The sequence below is a fragment of the Octopus sinensis genome, linkage group LG13 (genome assembly GCF_006345805.1).
Source record: "Octopus sinensis linkage group LG13, ASM634580v1, whole genome shotgun sequence".
In the NCBI taxonomy this organism is placed as follows: domain Eukaryota; kingdom Metazoa; phylum Mollusca; class Cephalopoda; order Octopoda; family Octopodidae; genus Octopus; species Octopus sinensis.
The window spans coordinates 831,492-853,530 of record NC_043009.1 but is presented as its reverse complement, the minus strand read 5'-3'; the positions used below and the strand labels follow the sequence as shown (position 1 = coordinate 853,530).

The 22,039-nt window shown below is 37.5% G+C and overlaps 1 protein-coding gene across 1 annotated transcript in view; it reads left to right on the top strand.

Moving 5' to 3' along the window:
* Positions 1–22,039, top strand: part of LOC115218454 (zinc transporter 9) — an 87,920-nt gene that overhangs the window by 57,078 nt on the left and 8,803 nt on the right. Inside the window, exons 13-16 of the mRNA XM_036508103.1 lie at positions 12,844–12,915; positions 19,125–19,335; positions 20,060–20,122; positions 20,690–20,816. Coding sequence (XP_036363996.1) covers positions 12,844–12,915; positions 19,125–19,335; positions 20,060–20,122; positions 20,690–20,816 — 473 coding nt within the window. The remainder of the gene's footprint in view (positions 1–12,843; positions 12,916–19,124; positions 19,336–20,059; positions 20,123–20,689; positions 20,817–22,039) is intronic.

Here is a 22,039-nt window from a genome sequence, read left to right as displayed (position 1 = left end):
AAAGGGTCAATTTATTATGGAACCATGAGCTGTCTTAAGTGGTATCAAAAGGGTCAATTTATTATGGAACCATGGGCTGTCTTAAGTGGTATCAGAAGGGTCAGTTTATTATGGAATCATGAGCTGTCTTAAGTCGTATCAAAAGGGTCAATTTATTATGGAACCATCGGCTGTCTTAATTGGTATCATAAGGGTCAATTTATTATGGAACCATGGGCAGTCTGAAGTGGTGTCAAAAGGGTCAATTTATTATCGAACTATGGGCATTTTTAAGTGGTATCAAAAGGGTCAATTTATTATGGAACCATGGGCTGTCTTAAGTGGTATCAAAAGGGTCAATTTATTATGGAACCATGGGCTGTCTTAAGTGGTATCAAAAGGGTCAATTTATTTTGGAACCATGAGCTGTCTTAAGTGGTATCAAAAGGGTCAATTTATTATGGAACCATGGGCTGTCTTAAGTGGTATGAAAAGGGTCAATTTGTTATGGAACCATGGGCTGTCTTAAGTGGTATCAAAAGCGTCAATTTCTTATGGAACCATGGGCTGTCTTAAGTGGTATCAAAGGGGTCATTTTATTATGGAAACATGGGCTGTCTTAAGTGGTAGGAAAAGGGTCAATTTATTATGGAACCATGGGCTGTCTTAAGTGGTATCAATAGGCTCAATTTTTATGGAACCATGAGCTGTCTTAAGTGGTATCAATAGGCTCAATTTTTATGGAACCATGAGCTGTCTTAAGTGGTATCAAAAGGGTCAATTTATTATGGAACCATGGGCTGTCTTAAGTGGTAGCAAAAGGGTCAATTTATTATGGGACCATGGGCTGTCTTAAGTGGTATCAAAAGGTCAATTTATTATGGAACCATGGGCTGTCTTAAGTGGTGTCAAAAGGGTCAATTTATTTTGGAACCATGGGCTGTCTTAAGTGGTGTCAAAAGGGTTAATTTATTATGGAACCATGGCTGTCCTAAGTGGTATCAAAAGGGTCAATTTATTATGGAACCATGGGCTGTCTTAAGTGGTATCAAAAGGGTCAATTTATTATGGAACCATGAGCTGTCTTAAGTGGTATCAAAAGGTCAATTTATTATGGAACATGGGCTGTCTTAAGTGGTATCAAAAGGGTCAATTTCTTATGGAACCATGAGCTGTCTTAAGTGGTATTAAAAGGGTCAATTTATTATCGAACCATGGGCTGTCTTAAGTGGTAGCAAAAGGTCAATTTATTATGGAACCATGGGCTGTCTTAAGTGTATCAAAAGGGTCAATTTATTATGGAACCATGGGCTGTCTTAAGTGGTATCAAAAGGGTCAATTTATTATGGAACCATGGGCTGTCTTAAGTGGTATCAAAAGGGTCAATTTATTATGGAACCATGAGCTGTCTTAAGTGTATCAAAAGGGTTAATTTATTATGGAACCATGGCTGTCTTAAGTGGTTGCAAAAGGGTCAATTTATTATGGAACCATGGGCTGTCTTAAGCGGTATGAAAAGGGTCAATTTTTTATGGAACCATGAGCTGTCTTAAGTGGTATCAAAAGGGTCAATTTATGGAACCATGGGCTGTCTAAAGCGGTATCAAAAGGGTCAATTTATTATGGAACCATGGGCTGTCTTAAGTGGTATCAAAAGGGTCAATTTATTATGGAACCATGAGCTGTCTTAAGTGGTATCAAAAGGGTCAATTTATTATGGAACCATGGGCTGTCTAAAGTGGTATCAAAAGGGTCCATTTATTATGGAACCATGGGCTGTTCTTAAGTGGTATCAAAAGGGTCAATTTATTATGGAACCATGAGCTGTCTTAAGTGGTATCAAAAGGGTCAATTTATTATGGAACCATGGGCTGTTTAAGTGTTGTCAAAAGGGTCAATTTATTATGGAACCATGAGCTGTCTTAAGTGGTATCAAAAGGGTCAATTTATTATGGAACCATGGGCAGTCTTAAGTGGTGTCAAAAGGGTCAATTTATTATCGAACCATGGGCTGTCTTAAGTGGTATCAAAAGTTTCAATTTATTATTGAACCATGGGCTGTCTTAAGTGGTATCAAAAGGTTCAATTTATTATGGAACGATGGGCTGTCTTAAGTGGTATCAAAAGGGTCAATTTATTATGGAACCATGGGCTGTCTTAAGTGGTATCAAAAGGGTCAATTTATTATGGAACCATAGGCTGTCTTAAATGGTGTCAAAAGGGTCAATTTATTATGGAATCATGGGCTGTCTTAAGTCGTATCAAAAGGGTCAATGTTTTATGGAACCATGGGCTGTCTTAAGTGGTATCAAAAGGGTCAATCTATTATGGAACCATGAGCTGTCTTAAGTGGTATCAGAGGGGTCAATTTATTATGGAACCATGAGCTGTCTTAAGTGGTATGAAAAGGGTAAATTTCTTATGGAACCATGGGCTGTCTTAAGTGGTTTCAGAAGGGTCAGTTAATTATGGAACCATGAGCTGTCTTAAGTGGTATCAAAAGTGTCAATTTATTATGGAACCATGAGCTGTCTTAAGTGGTATCAAAAGGGTCAATTTATTATGGAACCATGAGCTGTCTTAAGTGGTATCAAAAGGGTCAATTTATTATGGAACCATGGGCTGTCTTAAGTGGTATCAAAAGGATCAATTTATTATGGAACCATGAGCTGTCTTAAGTGGTATTAAAAGGATCAATTTATTATGGAACCATGAGCTGTCTTAACTGGTATCAAAAGTGTCAATCTATTATGGAACCACGAGCTGTCTTAAGTGGTATCAGAAGGGTCAATTTTATATGAACCATGAGCTGTCTTAAGTGGTGTCAAAAGGATCAATTTATTATGGAACCATGAGCTGTCTTATGTGGTATCAAAAGGTCAATTTATTATGGAACCATGAGCTGTCTTAAGTGGTATCAAAAGGGTCAATCTATTATTGAACCATGAGCTGTCTTAAGTGGTATCAGAAGGGTCAATTTATTATGGAACCATGAGCTGTCTTAAGTGGTATCAAAAGGGTCAATTTATTATGGAACCATGGGCTGTCTTAAGTGGTGTCAAAAGGGTCAATTTATTATGGAACCATGGGTTGTCTTAAGTGGTGTCAAAAGGTTCAATTTATTATGGAACCATGAGCTGTCTTAAGTGGTATCAAAAGGGTCAATCTATTATGGAACCATGAGCTGTCTTAAGTGGTATCAAAAGGGTCAATTTATTATGGAACCATGGGCTGTCTTAAGTGGTAGCAAAAGGGTCAATTTATTATGGAACCATGGGCTGTCTTAAGTGGTATCAAAAGGGTCAATTTATTATGGAACCATGGGCTGTCTTAAGTGGTGTCAAAAGGGTCAATTTATTTTGGAACCATGGGCTGTCTTAAGTGGTGTCAAAAGGGTCAATTTATTATCGAACCATGGGCTGTCCTAAGTGGTATCAAAAGGGTCAATTTATTATGGAACCATGGGCTGTCTTAAGTGGTATCAAAAGGGTCAATTTATTATGGAACCATGAGCTGTCTTAAGTGGTATCAAAAGGGTCAATTTATTATGGAACCATGGGCTGTCTTAAGTGGTATCAAAAGGGTCAATTTCTTATGGAACCATGAGCTGTCTTAAGTGGTATTAAAAGGGTCAATTTATTATCGAACCATGGGCTGTCTTAAGTGGTATCAAAAGGGTCAATTTATTATGGAGACCATGGGCTGTCTTAAGTGGTATCAAAAGGGTCAATTTATTATCGAACCATGGGCTGTCTTAAGTGGTATCAAAAGGGTCAATTTATTATGGAACCATGAGCTGTCTTAAGTGGTATCAAAAGGGTCAATTTATTATGGAACCATGGGCTGTCTTAAGTGGTATCAAAAGGGTCAATTTTTTATGGAACCATGAGCTGTCTTAAGTTGTATCAAAAGGGTCAATTTATTATGGAACCATGGGCTGTCTAAAGCGGTATCAAAAGGGTCAATTTATTATGGAACCATGGGCTGTCTTAAGTGGTATCAAAAGGGTCAATTTATTATGGAACCATGAGCTGTCTTAAGTGGTATCAAAATGGTCAATTTCTTATGGAACCATGGGCTATCTAAAGTGGTATCAAAAGGGTCAATTTATTACGGAACCATGGGCTGTCTTAAGTGGTATCAAAAGGGTCAATTTATTATGGAACCATGAGCTGTCTTAAGTGGTATCAAAAGGGTCAATCTATTATGGAACCATGGGCTGTCTTAAGTGGTATCAAAAGGGTCAAATTATTATGGAACCATGAGCTGTCTTAAGTGGTATCAAAAGGGTCAATTTATTATGGAACCATGGGCTGTCTTAAGTGGTATCAAAAGGTTCAATTTATTATGGAACCATGGGCTGTCTTAAGTGGTATCAAAAGGGTCAATTTATTATGGAACCATGGGCTGTCTTAAGTGGTATCAAAAGGGTCAATTTCTTATGGAACCATGGGCTGTCTTAAGTGGTAGCAAAAGGGTCAATTTATTACGGAACCATGGGCTGTCTTAAGTGGTATCAAAAGGGTCAATTTATTATGGAACCATGAGCTGTCTTAAGTGGTATCAAAAGGGTCAATTTATTATGGAACCATGGGCTGTCTTAAGTGGTATGAAAAGGGTCAATTTATTATGGAACCATGAGCTGTCTTAAGTGGTATCAAAAGGGTCAATTTATTATGGAGCCATGGGCAGTCTTAAGTGGTGTCAAAAGGGTCAATTTATTATCGAACCATGGGCTGTCTTTAGTGGTATCAAAAGTTTAAATTTATTATGGAACCATGGGCTGTCTTAAGTGGTATCAAAAGGGTCAATTTATTATGGAACCATGGGCTGTCTTAAGTGGTATCAAAAGGGTCAATTTTTTATGGAACCATGGGCTGTCTTAGGTGGTGTCAAAAGCGTCAACTTATTATGGAATCATGGGCTGTCTTAAGTCGTATCAAAAGGGTCAATGTTTTATGGAACCATGGGCTGTCTGAAGTGGTATCAAAAGGGTCAATCTATTATGGAACCATGAGCTGTCTTAAGTGGTATCAGAGGGGTCAATTTATTATGGAACCATGAGCTGTCTTAAGTTGTATGAAAAGGGTCAATCTATTATGGAACCATGGGCTGTCTTAAGTGGTTTCAGAAGGGTCAGTAAATTATGGAACCATGAGCTGTCTTAAGTGGTATCAAAAGTGTCAATTTATTATGGAACCATGAGCTGTCTTAAGTGGTATCAAAAGGGTCAATTTATTATGGAACCATGAGCTGTCTTAAGTGGTATCAAAAGGGTCAATTTATTTTGGAACCATGGGCTGTCTTAAGTGGTATCAAAAGGATCAATTTATTATGGAACCATGGGCTGTCTTAAGTGGTATCAAAAGGGTCAATCTATTATGGAACCATGAGCTGTCTTAAGTGGTATCAGAGGGGTCAATTTATTATGGAACCATGAGCTGTCTTAAGTGGTATGAAAAGGGTAAATTTCTTATGGAACCATGGGCTGTCTTAAGTGGTTTCAGAAGGGTCAGTTAATATGGAACCATGAGCTGTCTTAAGTGGTATCAAAAGTGTCAATTTATTATGGAACCATGAGCTGTCTTAAGTGGTATCAAAAGGGTCAATTTATTATGGAACCATGAGCTGTCTTAAGTGGTATCAAAAGGGTCAATTTATTATGGAACCATGGGCTGTCTTAAGTGGTATGAAAAGGGTCAATTTATTATGGAACCATGAGCTGTCTTAAGTGGTATCAAAAGGATCAATTTATTATGGAACCATGAGCTGTCTTAACTGGTATCAAAAGTGTCAATCTATTATGGAACCATGAGCTGTCTTAAGTGGTATCAGAAGGGTCAATTTATTATGGAACCATGAGCTGTCTTAAGTGGTGTCAAAAGGATCAATTTATTATGGAACCATGAGCTGTCTTATGTGGTATCAAAAGGGTCAATTTATTATGGAACCATGAGCTGTCTTAAGTGGTATCAAAAGGGTCAATCTATTATTGAACCATGGGCTGTCTTAAGTGGTATCAGAAGGGTCAATTTATTATGGAACCATGAGCTGTCTTAAGTGGTATCAAAAGGGTCAATTTATTATAGAACCATGGGCTGTCTTAAGTGGTGTCAAAAGGTTCAATTTATTATGGAACCATGAGCTGTCTTAAGTGGTATCAAAAGGGTCATTCTATTATGGAACCATGAGCTGTCTTAAGTGGTATCAAAAGGGTCAATTTATTATGGAACCATGGGCTGTCTTAAGTGGTAGCAAAAGGGTAAATTTATTATGGAACCATGGGCTGTCTTAAGTGGTATCAAAAGGGTCAATTTATTATGGAACCATGGGCTGTCTTAAGTGGTGTCAAAAGGGTCAATTTATTTTGGAACCATGGGCTGTCTTAAGTGGTGTCAAAAGGGTCAATTTATTATCGAACCATGGGCTTTCCTAAGTGGTATCAAAAGGGTCAATTTATTATGGAACCATGGGCTGTCTTAAGTGGTATCAAAAGGGTCAATTTATTATGGAACCATGAGCTGTCTTAAGTGGTATCAAAAGGGTCAATTTATTATGGAACCATGGGCTGTCTTAAGTGGTATCAAAAGGGTCAATTTCTTATGGAACCATGAGCTGTCTTAAGTGGTATTAAAAGGGTCAAATTATTATCGAACCATGGGCTGTCTTAAGTGGTATCAAAAGGGTCAATTTTTTATGGAACCATGGGCTGTCTTAAGTGGTATCAAAAGGGTCAATTTATTATGGAACCATGGCTGTCTTAAGTGGTATCAAAAGGGTCAATTTATTATGGAACCATGAGCTGTCTTAAGTGGTATCAAAAGGGTCAATTTATTATGGAACCATGGGCTGTCTTAAGTGGTTGCAAAAGGGTCAATTTATTATGGAACCATGGGCTGTCTTAAGTGGTATCAAAAGGGTCAATTTTTTATGGAACCATGAGCTGTCTTAAGTTGTATCAAAAGGGTCAATTTATTATGGAACCATGGGCTGTCTAAAGCGGTATCAAAAGGGTCAATTTATTATGGAACCATGGGCTGTCTTAAGTGGTATCAAAATGGTCAATTTCTTATGGAACCATGGGCTATCTAAAGTGGTATCAAAAGGGTCAATTTATTACGGAACCATGGGCTGTCTTAAGTGGTATCAAAAGGGTCAATTTATTATGGAACCATGAGCTGTCTTAAGTGGTATCAAAAGGGTCAATCTATTATGGAACCATGGGCTGTCTTAAGTGGTGTCAAAAGGGTCAAATTATTATGGAACCATGAGCTGTCTTAAGTGGTATCAAAAGGGTCAATTTATTATGGAACCATGGGCTGTCTTAAGTGGTATCAAAAGGTTCAATTTATTATGGAACCATGGGCTGTCTTAAGTGGTATCAAAAGGGTCAATTATTATGGAACCATGGGCTGTCTTAGTGGTATCAAAAGTGTCAATTATTATGGAACCATGGCTGTCTTAAGTGGTATCAAAAGGGTCAATTTCTTATGGAACCATGGGCTGTCTTAAGTGGTAGCAAAAGGGTCAATTTATTACGGAACCATGGGCTGTCTTAAGTGGTATGAAAAGGGTCAATTTATTATGGAACCATGAGCTGTCTTAAGTGGTATCAAAAGGGTCAATTTATTATGGAACCATGGGCTGTCTTAAGTGGTGTCAAAAGGGTCAATTTATTATGGAACCATGAGCTGTCTTAAGTGGTATCAAAAGGGTCAATTTATTATGGAACATGAGCTGTCTTAAGTTGTATGAAAAGGGTCAATCTATTATGGAACCATGGGCTGTCTTAAGTGGTTTCAGAAGGGTCAGTAATTATGGAACCATGAGCTGTCTTAAGTGGTATCAAAAGTGTCAATTTATTATGGAACCATGAGCTGTCTTAAGTGGTATCAAAAGGGTCAATTTATTATGGAACCATGAGCTGTCTTAAGTGGTATCAAAAGGGTCAATTTATTTTGGAACCATGGGCTGTCTTAAGTGGTATCAAAAGGATCAATTTATTATGGAACCATGGGCTGTCTTAAGTGGTATCAAAAGGGTCAATCTATTATGGAACCATGAGCTGTCTTAAGTGGTATCAGAGGGGTCAATTTATTATGGAACCATGAGCTGTCTTAAGTGGTATGAAAAGGGTAAATTTCTTATGGAACCATGGGCTGTCTTAAGTGGTTTCAGAAGGGTCAGTTAATTATGGAACCATGAGCTGTCTTAAGTGGTATCAAAAGTGTCAATTTATTATGGAACCATGAGCTGTCTTAAGTGGTATCAAAAGGGTCAATTTATTATGGAACCATGAGCTGTCTTAAGTGGTATCAAAAGGGTCAATTTATTATGGAACCATGGGCTGTCTTAAGTGGTATGAAAAGGGTCAATTTATTATGGAACCATGAGCTGTCTTAAGTGGTATCAAAAGGATCAATTTATTATGGAACCATGAGCTGTCTTAACTGGTATCAAAAATGTCAATCTATTATGGAACCATGAGCTGTCTTAAGTGGTATCAGAAGGGTCAATTTATTATGGAACCATGAGCTGTCTTAAGTGGTGTCAAAAGGATCAATTTATTATGGAACCATGAGCTGTCTTATGTGGTATCAAAAGGGTCAATTTATTATGGAACCATGGCTGTCTTAAGTGGTATCAAAAGGGTCAATCTATTATTGAACCATGGGCTGTCTTAAGTGGTATCAGAAGGGTCAATTTATTATGGAACCATGAGCTGTCTTAAGTGGTATCAAAAGGGTCAATTTATTATAGAACCATGGGCTGTCTTAAGTGGTGTCAAAAGGTTCAATTTATTATGGAACCATGAGCTGTCTTAAGTGGTATCAAAAGGGTCATTCTATTATGGAACCATGAGCTGTCTTAAGTGGTATCAAAAGGGTCAATTTATTATGGAACCATGGGCTGTCTTAAGTGGTAGCAAAAGGGTAAATTTATTATGGAACCATGGGCTGTCTTAAGTGGTATCAAAAGGGTCAATTTATTATGGAACCATGGGCTGTCTTAAGTGGTGTCAAAAGGTCAATTTATTTTGGAACCATGGCTGTCTTAAGTGGTGTCAAAAGGTCAATTTATTATCGAACCATGGGCTTTCCTAAGTGGTATCAAAAGGGTCAATTTATTATGGAACCATGGGCTGTCTTAAGTGGTATCAAAAGGGTCAATTTATTATGGAACCATGAGCTGTCTTAAGTGGTATCAAAAGGGTCAATTTATTATGGAACCATGGGCTGTCTTAAGTGGTATCAAAAGGGTCAATTTCTTATGGAACCATGAGCTGTCTTAAGTGGTATTAAAAGGGTCAAATTATTATCGAACCATGGGCTGTCTTAAGTGGTATCAAAAGGGTCAATTTATTATGGAGACCATGGTCTGTCTTAATTGGTATCAAAAGGGTCAATTTATTATCGAACCATGGGCTGTCTTAAGTGGTATCAAAAGGGTCAATTTATTATGGAACCATGAGCTGTCTTAAGTGGTATCAAAAGGGTCAATTTATTATGGAACCATGGGCTGTCTTAAGTGGTTGCAAAAGGGTCAATTTATTATGGAACCATGGGCTGTCTTAAGTGGTATCAAAAGGGTCAATTTTTTATGGAACCATGAGCTGTCTTAAGTTGTATCAAAAGGGTCAATTTATTATGGAACCATGGGCTGTCTAAAGTGGTATCAAAAGGGTCAATTTATTATGGAACCATGGGCTGTCTTAAGTGGTATCAAAATGGTCAATTTCTTATGGAACCATGGGCTATCTAAAGTGGTATCAAAAGGGTCAATTTATTACGGAACCATGGGCTGTCTTAAGTGGTATCAAAAGGGTCAATTTATTATGGAACCATGAGCTGTCTTAAGTGGTATCAAAAGGGTCAATCTATTATGGAACCATGGGCTGTCTTAAGTGGTGTCAAAAGGGTCAAATTATTATGGAACCATGAGCTGTCTTAAGTGGTATCAAAAGGGTCAATTTATTATGGAACCATGGGCTGTCTTAAGTGGTATCAAAAGGTTCAATTTATTATGGAACCATGGGCTGTCTTAAGTGGTATCAAAAGGGTCAATTTATTATGGAACCATGGGCTGTCTTAAGTGGTATCAAAAGGGTCAATTTCTTATGGAACCATGGGCTGTCTTAAGTGGTAGCAAAAGGGTCAATTTATTACGGAACCATGGGCTGTCTTAAGTGGTATGAAAAGGGTCAATTTATTATGGAACCATGAGCTGTCTTAAGTGGTATCAAAAGGGTCAATTTATTATGGAACCATGGGCTGTCTTAAGTGGTGTCAAAAGGGTCAATTTATTATGGAACCATGAGCTGTCTTAAGTGGTATCAAAAGGGTCAATTTATTATGGAACCATGGGCAGTCTTAAGTGGTGTCAAAAGGGTCAATTTATTATCGAACCATGGGCTGTCTTTAGTGGTATCAAAAGTTTCAATTTATTATCGAACCATGGGCTGTCTTTAGTGGTATCAAAAGTTTCAATTTATTATGGAGCCATGGGCTGTCTTAAGTGGTATCAAAAGGGTCAGTTTATTATGGAACCATGGGCTGTCTTAAGTGGTATCAAAAGGGTCAATTTATTATGGAACCATGGGCTGTCTTAAGTGGTATCAAAAGGGTCAATTTATTATGGAACCATGGGCTGTCTTAGGTGGTGTCAAAAGGGTCAACTTATTATGGAATCATGGGCTGTCTTAAGTCGTATCAAAAGGGTCAATGTTTTATGGAACCATGGGCTGTCTGAAATGGTATCAAAAGGGTCAATCTATTATGGAACCATGAGCTGTCTTAAGTGGTATCAGAGGGGTCAATTTATTATGGAACCATGAGCTGTCTTAAGTGGTATGAAAAGGGTCAATCTATTATGGAACCATGGGCTGTCTTAAGTGGTTTCAGAAGGGTCAGTAAATTATGGAACTATGAGCTGTCTTAAGTGGTATCAAAAGTGTCAATTTATTATGGAACCATGAGCTGTCTTAAGTGGTATCAAAAGGGTCAATTTATTATGGAACCATGAGCTGTCTTAAGTGGTATCAAAAGGGTCAATTTATTTTGGAACCATGGGCTGTCTTAAGTGGTATCAAAAGGATCAATTTATTATGGAAGCATGAGCTGTCTTAAGTGGTATCAAAAGGGTCAATTTATTATGGAACCATGAGCTTTCTTAAGTGGTATCAAAAGGGTCAATTTATTATGGAACCATGGGCTGTCTTAAGTGGTATCAAATGGGTCAATTTATTATAGAACCATGGGCTGTCTTAAGTGGTGTCAAAAGGTTCAATTTATTATGGAACCATGAGCTGTCTTAAGTGGTATCAAAAGGGTCAATCTAATATGGAACCATGAGGTGTCTTAAGTGGTATCAAAAGGGTCAATCTATTATGGAACCATGAGCTGTCTTAAGTGGTATCAAAAGGATCAATTTATTATGGAACCATGAGCTGTCTTAAGTGGTATCAAAAGGGTCAATTTATTATGGAACCATGAGCTGTCTTAAGTGGTATCAAAAGGGTCAATTTATTATGGAACCATGAGCTGTCTTAAGTGGTATCAAAAGGGTCAATTTATTATGGAACCATGGGCTTTCTTAAGTGGTATCAGAAGGGTCAGTTTATTTTGGAACCATGAGCTGTCTTAAGTCGTATCAAAAGGGTCAATTTATTATGGAACCATGAGCTGTCTTAAGTGGTATCAAAAGGGTCAATCTATTATGGAACCATGAGCTGTCTTAAGTGGTATCAGAAGGGTCAGTTTATTATGGAACCATGAGCTGTCTTAATTGGTATCAAAAGGGTCAATTTATTTTGGAACCATGGGCCGTCTTAAGTCCTATGAAACGGGTGAATGTAGTATGGAACCATGAGCTGTCTTAAGTGGTGTCAAAAGGGTCAATTTATTATGGAACCATGAGCTGTCTTAAGTGGTATCAAAAGGGTCAATTTATTATGGAACCATGAGCTGTCTTAAGTGGTATCAAAAGGGTCAATTTATTATGGAACCATGGGCTGTCTTAAGTGGTATCAAAAGGGTCAATTTATTATGGAACCATGGGCTGTCTTAAGTGGTGTCAAAAGGGTCAATTTATTATGGAACCATGGGCTGTCTTAAGTGGTGTCAAAAGGGTCAATTTATTATGGAACCATGGGCTGTCTTAAGTGGTATCAGAAGGGTCAGTTTATTATGGAACCATGAGCTGTCTTAAGTGGTATCAAAAGGGTCAATTTATTATGGAACCATGAGCTGTCTTAAGTGGCATCAAAAGGGTCAATCTATTATGGAACCATGAGCTGTCTTAAGTGGTATCAGAAGGGTCAGTTTATTATGGAACCATGAGCTGTCTTAAGTGGTATCAAAAGGGTCAATTTATTATGGAACCATGGGCCGTCTTAAGTGCTATGAAACGGGTCAATTTATTATGGAACCATGAGCTGTCTTAAGTGGTGTCAAAAGGGTCAATTTATTATGGAACCATGAGCTGTCTTAAGTGGTGTCAAAAGGGTCAATTTATTATGGAACCATGAGCTGTCTTAAGTGGTATCAAAAGGGTTAATTTATTTTGGAACCATGAGCTGTCTTAAGTGGTGTCAAAAGGGTCAATTTATTATGGAACCCTGAGCTGTCTTAAGTGGTGTCAAAAGGGTCAGTTTTTTATGTAACCATGGGCTGTCTTAAGTGGTATCAAAAGTGTCAATTTATTATGGAACCATGGGCTGTCTTAAGTGGTGTCAAAAGGGTCAATTTATTATGGAACCATGGGCTGTCTTAAGTGGTATCAAAGTCGTCAATTTAGGGAGATTAAGATTGTGATGTCTCCACTACTTTATTAATTTGAATATAAATTTTCTCATTTTCTCAACAGCCACTCTTATTGTTGCCATTGCTGAAGTGAGAAAGAGTTCAAAGGCAAAGAACATGAAATTCTGGGAATATGGTAAGTGAATTTCTTTATGGCAAATCAGTTGAGTAAAACAGCTTATGAGAGAGAGAGAGAGAGAGAGAGAGAGAGATCCTAATTGATATGCAAGGGTGACAACTGCATTTGCTAATTGGTACATGTGTGTTTGTATGTCTGTGAATTATATTGTTAACTAACTTTGAGTTTAAGCTTAGATTATGGTTTGGTATAGAATTAATTACCTGCTGGGGTGTTCCTGTTAAGGTACAGCCCAGCAGGAGTTAAGAAGATACACTGGGAATTAAGACGATACCCTGCTTGGATAAAATACTATCATTTATGGTACTATTTTTAAAATTCTGACGGTGCCAATCCTAGTGGCTAAGGTGTTGGACTCACAATCACAAGTTTGCTGGTTCATTTCCTGGGCTGGGCAGCACATTGAATAAGACACTTCATTTCATGTTGTTCCATTCCAGTCAACTGAAAAATGAGTACCAGGTTATTACTGGTACAACATCTCTCTCCGTTCAGCTCTCGCATGCTTTTGTGGATTGGATGAAGTGTGGAAAGGTTGTGAGAGAGTGTCCATGTCTGCTCGTGACCATATCAGGCCCCCTAAAAATCCCTTTGCTTCCCCATCCACTCGTGCAACATACTCAACAGCATGTCATCTCTCTTTCTGTCCTCCCCCTGTTTATTGTATCATCATTTCTATTCTGCTGCTTTGCACCATCAGGCATCCCTTACTTCCCCACTCATTCTCACTCACCTCATAACTTGATGGCCCACCCCGATACCTCATAACCTCTATTTTTTATCACTTTCCAACTGCACATGACCACCACCCCCAACTCTCTCCTGAAATATGAGTAGCCATGTAGCTCAACTACAGCAGGCAAACATGTTCTGCAGGTGGCCCTTTTCTCTCTTGCTTTACCCCTCTCTGCTCCTCACCTCCTCGCATAAAGTTGTTCTCCATTGGGATTCGTAGTCTTGCAAGATGCATGGTGACCTCTCTGGTGTCACATAAAAAAAAAGCACCCAGTACATTCTGTAAAGTTGTTTGCATTAGGAAGGGATCCAGCTGTAGAAGCTATGCCAGAGCAGACACAGGAGCACAAAGCAGTCCTTGGGCCCATCATGGTTCCTGTCAAACCGTCCAGCCAATGCCAGCATGGAACATCATCTTCATCATCATCATTTAACATCTGTTTTCCATGCTGGCAAGGGTTGGACTGTTTGACAGGGGCTGGACAGGGGCTGGCTAGGCAGAAGACTTCACCAGGTTTCACAGTCTGTTTTGGCAGGGTTTTTACAGCTGGATGCCCTTCCTAACACAGCAGTTCAATGATGATACATATTACAAAGCCTATCAGGACAATTACCCCCCAGGACAATTCTCCCCGACAACAACTACCCCCTAGGACAATTACTTAATTACTCCCTCTCCAATATATTAAGAAGTTTTAAATTATCATCTAAAAGTGCAAATTATTTGTGATTCCTCGCAAATATTGTATCACATTTATGTTTTCATAATTGCTAACTATGGCATTAATACGAGCTGAAACATCTAAATATTTCTTTCTCGATGGCTGTTTAGCAAAACCTGTCAAGGATTGAGTCATAAGTACTTGTTGTAACGCTTGCTCTTATTTGATATATTTTAAAAACTTCCAAATATTTGAGTGGCAACATAATTTTATCTTACTATAATCAACAAAAAAAACATTTCGTCACTATTATAGTCTTTATTAGATTAAAAGTAACATTATCAAAACATGAAGATAAAACAAAACAAATGTGCTGGTTTTCTTCTGGGCACCAATGTACTGTAGCAGTAGTCTTTCAAGTTGTTCACTGACTGACCTTCTGAAAAGATCAGTGGAATCATTCGATCTCCATGCACAAATTATTTTCCTCCTGAAACTTATAAAAAATACATACATTGGCGTAGGAGTGGCTGTGTGGTAAGTAGCTTGCTTATGAACCACATGGTTCCGGGTTCAGTCCCACTGCGTGGCACCTTGGGCAAGTGTCTTCTACTATAGCCTCAGGTTGACCAAAGCCTTGTGAGTGGATTTGGTAGATGGAAACTGAAAGAAGCCCGTCGTATATATGTATATGTATGTGTGTGTGCATATGTTCGTGTGTCTGTGTTTGTCCCCCACCCCAATATCGCTTGACAACCGATGCTGGTGTGTTTACGTCGCCGTAACTTAGCGACCGATAGAATAAGTACTAGGCTTACAAAGAATAAGTCCTGGGGTCGATTTGCTCGACTAAAGGCAGTGCTCCAGCTTGGCCACAGTCAAATGACTGAAACAAGTAAAAGAGTAAAGAGTACATTAGGTGCACCTTTCTCTAAATTTTCCAGGTAAAAAATAGCGGCTTATACACCAGAAAAAAAAAGGTACACATCAAGCGTTAACTGTTTAGAGGTAATTGTCCGGGGGTGGGGTTGTTGTTGTTGTCCCCTGGGGTTTTGTCCATGGGAGGTAAATGTCCTAGACTCATTGCAAAATCATCGTTATTTGAGAGTGATGACTTTGGTTTTATTTCTCGAAATGTTATCGGTTAAGAAGAATTGTGTTGGTGTGTATCAATAATGTTTTGGTACTTTTTACATGCCACCGGAATGGGAACCAGCCTGGGGACACTGGCATGCACCATGTAAAGAGCACCATTTGAATGTGGTTGATGCCAGTGCCCCCTGACTGGCTCCTGTTCCGGTGGCACTTCTACTATAGTCTTCATTTGAAGCCTTGTGAGAGGATCTTGCAGATGGAAACTAAAAGAAGCCTGTCTTGCATATACATATGAGTATGTGTTTGTGTCCCTCACCACACTCTGATGTGTTCATGTCCCTGTAACTTAGCAGTTCAGCAAAAGAGACAGATAAAATAAGTACCAGGCTTAAAAGTAAACAAAGTACTGGAGTTGATTCATTCAACTACAAATCCTTCGAGATTATTGCCCCAGCATGGCCACAGTCAAATGACAGAAACAAATAAAGAGTAAACAAGTGACTGGTCTTCTGTTATTGTTATCATCTAAGCCTAGGTTGGTCTTGAACCATCATTCCCCCTGCCATCCAATGTTCACTTTCCCTAATGGTGATGTATGTGACCTGAGTAGGTTTTAGGTGTTATTTCTAGCAGGTTGAACAACCCCATAAGGGCTCCTTCACTGGATCGGACTTTAATGGAGGCCACTGAGAGGAGAGAGATTATAGATTTTTATTCATTTATTTCTTCTTCTTTCACTTAGTTTAGTGCATGAGTGATTGATTGCTAGTTTGATAAGGATATACATAATTATTTATCTAATGAATTTGGAAATTGCCTGATGCGATAATATTGTGAGAAGTAGACTTGTTGGTGCCAACCAGATAGATAAAAATTTCATCTTTTCTCTCATTGTTTCTGCCTCTCTTTTCTTTTTGTCTGTTCTGAATAATTATCAGTAATTATCCATCCATTATTGATATTTTTAATTTAATTTATGGTTATATCTGTGTGTATGTATGTGTGTATATATATATATATATATATTATTTATGACCATTGATATATGCATATATATGAACAATAATATATATATATATGTATGTATATATATATATATATATATATATATATACACATATATAAAATGAGATGAATTATTCAGTGATGAACTTTTAATGAAAGATGAACATAGTGTAATCTATATAGTGGAAACAAAGTATATTATGTATATTATATATATATATATATATGTATATATATATATATATATATATGTATATATATGTATATATATATATATATATATATAAAATGAGATGAATTATTCAGTGATGAACTTTTAATGAAAGATGAACATAGTGTAATCTATATAGTGGAAACAAAGTATATTATGTATATATATATATATATAATATATATATATATATATATATATATGTGTGTGTGTGTGTACGTATGTATATATATATATCTCTTATTATAAAAGGCAGATTTTATCTGCCTCCCTTTGGGAGTTATACAAATCTACAATATAGGATTTCTTCAATTACAATTTACCTAGCAGTTTTAAGAGTACAATGCATCGCGTCATGCCAGGTCCAGTTTTTAAAATTTAAACTCCAATTAAGCAAAATTTACAGAAAACTCACATTCTGGTGTGTGTGTCAAATGCTTTTCTTAGTCTGGTTTACACCACACGCAAACGCACACACACAGTGGGCAACGAATAAAATGAAAGTAAATGTAATATTTGTTTCTGTCTATCACGCTGATAGATACATGAGTAAAATGTATGGGAAGCTAACAGATAACAGTGAGTGAAAATGTTCTTGGAAGAGAGTAAATTAGCGACAGTGATTTGAGGAAGACTAAACTGAAACTATGAAACAGTGTTTATGTATAAACAGACGACACTTATATAAACCCTTTCGTTACCAAACCGCCCGAATTTACCTATTCATATTTAAATGAGAATATCAGAGTAAATCTCTTTAGTACATTCGTGAAAACACGTATTATACTTCGTAAACACTTCAAATACAGTTTTGTACAAAAATCGAAGTGTAATTTTAATTCCGTGAATTATGGGAGATTTTTTTCCGAAATTTGTTCCTATTGTGTTTTCAAAATTTGTAATTCTGACAAAAAATGGATACGAATTTCATTATATCAAGCAGCGAGTCAGAATTCGAAGGATTTTCTACTGAAGACCTTCATAAATCTAACTCTATGACTGAAAAAAAAAAGCATCTTTATATAAGAGTGAAGTTGTGTGTCTGTCTCCTACGATTTAGATTCGTAACTACTCCCACATTTTGCGGTGCAGTTTAACCAAAAGCGGGTATCTTATAGTCATGATTCATATCGAGCCCTTCTGGGTATTAGCGCGCGTCTACGATGAGTCTACGATTTAAAAAAAATTTACCATCGTATTTTTCCATTTTAATGCATTTTTTTCGCTTTTATATAAGGGAAGTAACTCTCTAAAAATATCTACGATGTGTCAACGATTTAAAAAAAATTTACCTTAATTTTTTTTCAATTTTTAATGCATTTTTTTTGCTATTTTTTGGCTATAACTCTCTAAAAATGCTTATATAGTTATTTCCCTTACAACCCGAGCAACGCCGGGCGATACTGCTAGTATATGCATATAGGGGTTGGGCAAAATAATGGAAACATTCTAAATGCTCTGAAATCATCAGAACACCTGAATTTATCCAGCAAGTTCAACAGACCATTGATTACAATCCCAGAAAGTTCATGAGATCAATTGCAAAAGATTTCCATGTGTCAGGAGGAACAGTCAGAAATGTTGTCCATGAAGCCATGAGATGTAAGTCTTAGATGATGAGGAAAAGTGAATTTGTTAGAAAAGGCCAAAGAAAATCACTACGTCAGATCTAAAAGGCTCTTAAACAAACTGAAAGTCCAGCAGAAAAAGATATTTGTTTTTTCTCTAATGAGAAAAACTTCAACCAAGATCAAAAAGATTTCAGAAGAAATGATCGATGGTTATGTGCAAACCCTTCAAAAGTTCCAAGTGTTATGCATACAAAATTTCCTGCAACTGTCATGGTTTTAGGGGTCATCAGTGTAGCAAGTCATCAAAGGCGGTAATATGATGTAATATGACAGTTCAGCCACTTGGCTTTGGCTTCTTGTTCTTCAGCAAAAGTGCAGTTGGCATCCTGGTGACACATAGAAGGCATCTGTGATGGTAAAACACAGAAAGCACTTATTACACTCATGGAGAGGTTGGTGTTAGGAAGGTCATCCAGCTGTAGAAACCAAGCCAAAATCAGAGTGGGGCCTGGTGCAGCTCTGCAGCTTACCAGATCCAGTCAAACCGTATGACCCATGCCAGCATGGAAAGCAGCTTCTACATGATGATCTTTTATCTTTTATTGCTTATTTGTTCCAGTCACTAGACTGCGGCCATGCTGGGGCACCACCTTGAATTTTTAGTTGAATGAATTGACCCCAATAATTTTTTTTTTATTTTAAGAAGTGACACTTATTCTATTGGTATTTTTTTGCAAACCACTAAGTTTACGGGGACAGAAACACACCAACACCGGTTGTCAAGTGGTGATGTGGGGGACAAACAAAGACACACACACACACACACATACAACGATGATGATGATGAATGATTATGTTTGACATGAAGAATTGTTTGTTTATTGGAATTTTACTAACAGAAAATTATTTTTCTTTTCCTTTTTCCAGTCACCCGGGGTAATGATCCTAACGTCAATGTTGTTTTGCTGGAAGATTTAGCAGCCGTACTCGGAGTAGGCATTGCAGCCACTTGTCTGACAATAACTCAGGTCACTGGAAGCCCTTTTGCAGACGCCATTGGTTCACTTTTGGTGGGTGGCATCTTAGGAAGCGTCGCCAGTTTCATTATTTACAGCAATATAGAGGTTTTAGTGGGAAAGTAAGATTCCTTTGTTCTTCTGTTCTTTCATTCTGTCATTCCACCATTCTTCATGGCTGTGAAGTGTGGGCATGTCTGTGTGGTTGAAAAAGCTTGCTTCCCAGCCGTGTGGTTTCTGGGTTCAATCCTACTACATGGCACCTTGGGCAGGTGTTTTCTGTGTTGTCCCCACCACATCCCAGTCGACCAAAGCCTTGTGAGTAGATTTGGTAGACAGAAATTCAGAAAAGGTCATTGTGTGTGTGTGTGTATTCTTGGTTCAATCTCACTGTGTGGCACCTAGGGCAAATATCTTCTACTATAGCCCTGGGCGTATCAAATCCTTGAGAGGGAATTTGGTGCTTCCTCATGACCATGCTCCAATGACTGAAATTAGTGAAAGATAAAATATTAATAATCCATTATTTACATTATTTACATAATGTAAACAATGTAAATAATGTACATAATTCCTCATCTCTTAAATATAGAACTGTATTAATAATCCACTTTCTGGAACCAAAATTAATGTGAAATTTTGCAAAAGCTTTAAATTAAGATAATTTAAAAACCAGAAGTTTGTGACAGAACCAGCGGAGGTCTTAGGAAGGTTGGTACCAATGAGGCTTCATTAGTTCTGCTCTTTCTGTTTGATTAGTGCCAAATCTTGTTGAAAGAAAAACAAATACAAAATTGCCCTTATTTTGTTGTCTTTAACTGTTGTGTTAAATTTTGGCTTTTGCAGGTCAATTCCACTGGATAAAAAATTACTCATTAGTCAAGAGTTGGAGAATGATAGAATGATAAGGTGAGAGTTATTTTGTCAATTTTGTCTGTTATTTTGGCCTTATGCTTGTGGTAGCAATGGGTTGCATTTTTAACTTCCTGGTGGAGGTTGGCGGGAGCAACGTTTTCTCTTGCCATTAGCAATATCATTACTGCAGTTAACAGTATTGTTGTTAGTTTTACTGTTATCATCATCATCATCATCATTGCCATCGTCACTACCACCAGTCATCACCACCACCATCACTACAACCACTACCATCACAAACCATAAAACACATACACAGACACACACCATGCACATACACAAAGGCTATAACACACACACACACACACACACACACAATATGCAGTAATGGCAATGATCAAATCACGACCCAAATTTCTTGAAATAAAGTCTGTCATTTTTTCATTTTATGTGTTTTACAAGATTCTTCACGTAAAATCGTATCTTGGTAGGGTCATTTTGTCAGTAAATAACACAAATATAGTGCATATGTTTCTTATTGGGAGAAAAAAAAAAACGTCCCTACCAAAATACAACATCGCATATCTTTATTTAAAAAGAAAAATTGATTTATTTGTTTAGATCTTTACATGACGTGAAAGCTACAGAAATAGGTGGAGAAGTTCGATTTAAAGCCGAGGTGGACTTTGATGGTATGGAGATCACACGTGCTTACCTTTTGAAAGTTGATTTAGAAAATTTGCTGACTGTGAGTAATAACTTTGATTTTTGCTAACGATGTTGTTGTGTGTGTTTGTAAAAAGATGGAGTGAAGAGAGAAATAAATGTAATTCCTGTTTTTAAGTCTTTTACTTGTTTCAGTTATTAGACTTGGGCCATGTTGGGGCCTTCAAGAATATTAGCCAAAGGAATCAGCCTCAGTACCTTTTTTTTTTTAACCCTGTTACTTATTCTATTGATACTTTTGCTGAACTGCTAAGTCACAGAGACAGAAACACACCAATACCAGTTGTCAAGCAGTGATGGTGGGACACACACACACACACACACTCTCACATGTATATATATATATGATGGGCTTCTTTCAGTTTCCGCCTACCAAATCCCCTCACAAAGCTTTGGTCAGCCTAAGGCTATTCATAGCAAGTTGAGTGGCCAGACAAAGGTGACCCCGGAAAGCCTTCCCCTGACATCCTTATTTATCAGATGTTTGAAATAAATGTTTTGTTCTGGAACCACATTACTTTCCATAATAATCTTGCCTTCTTGCTATTGATCATTGAACTGTAAAGTACAAATGGAGTCTATTATCAGAATAAGATAAGAACCAAATTTACTAAATTAATTGGATATCCTGGGAATGGTTTATCAAACTGGCTGCTGTTTCAGAACTGTCTAGTCTCTTAGAACTGTCTGTTACTAGCCTCATGCTCAAGCCCTTATCAGAATGAGCCAATCAAAAAGCTACTGTGTGGTTGCTAAAACTGTTAACAAAAGCAGTCAAGTTACAACAAATTATATTCCCCTGCTTTTTGAAAATAAACAAATAAAAACAGGCATGGCTGTGTGGTAAGATGCTTGTTTCCGAACCACATGGGTCCAGGTTCAGTCTCACTGCGTGACACCTTGGGCAAGTGTCTTCTACTGTAGCCTTGGGCTGATCAAACACTTGGGAATGAATTTGATAGACAGAAACTGAAAGAAGCCCGTCATTTATATATATATATATATATATAATATATACAAGCAAAACCCCCCACCCCCCGTCCAGTGGATGGTGCTGAATCATATCTGCTGAATAAAAAGCAATCAGTGTTTTTTTTTTCATTAAAAAATAATTAAGCATGCCTTTATTTCAAAAAAATTTTTGGTATTGTTAAACAAAGTTAAGGCAAAAAAAAAAACTTCTCAAGAAACCAAATAGTCTTTCCTTCCTTCCTGCCAAGTTTGAAGAAAATATCTCTTTTGCAT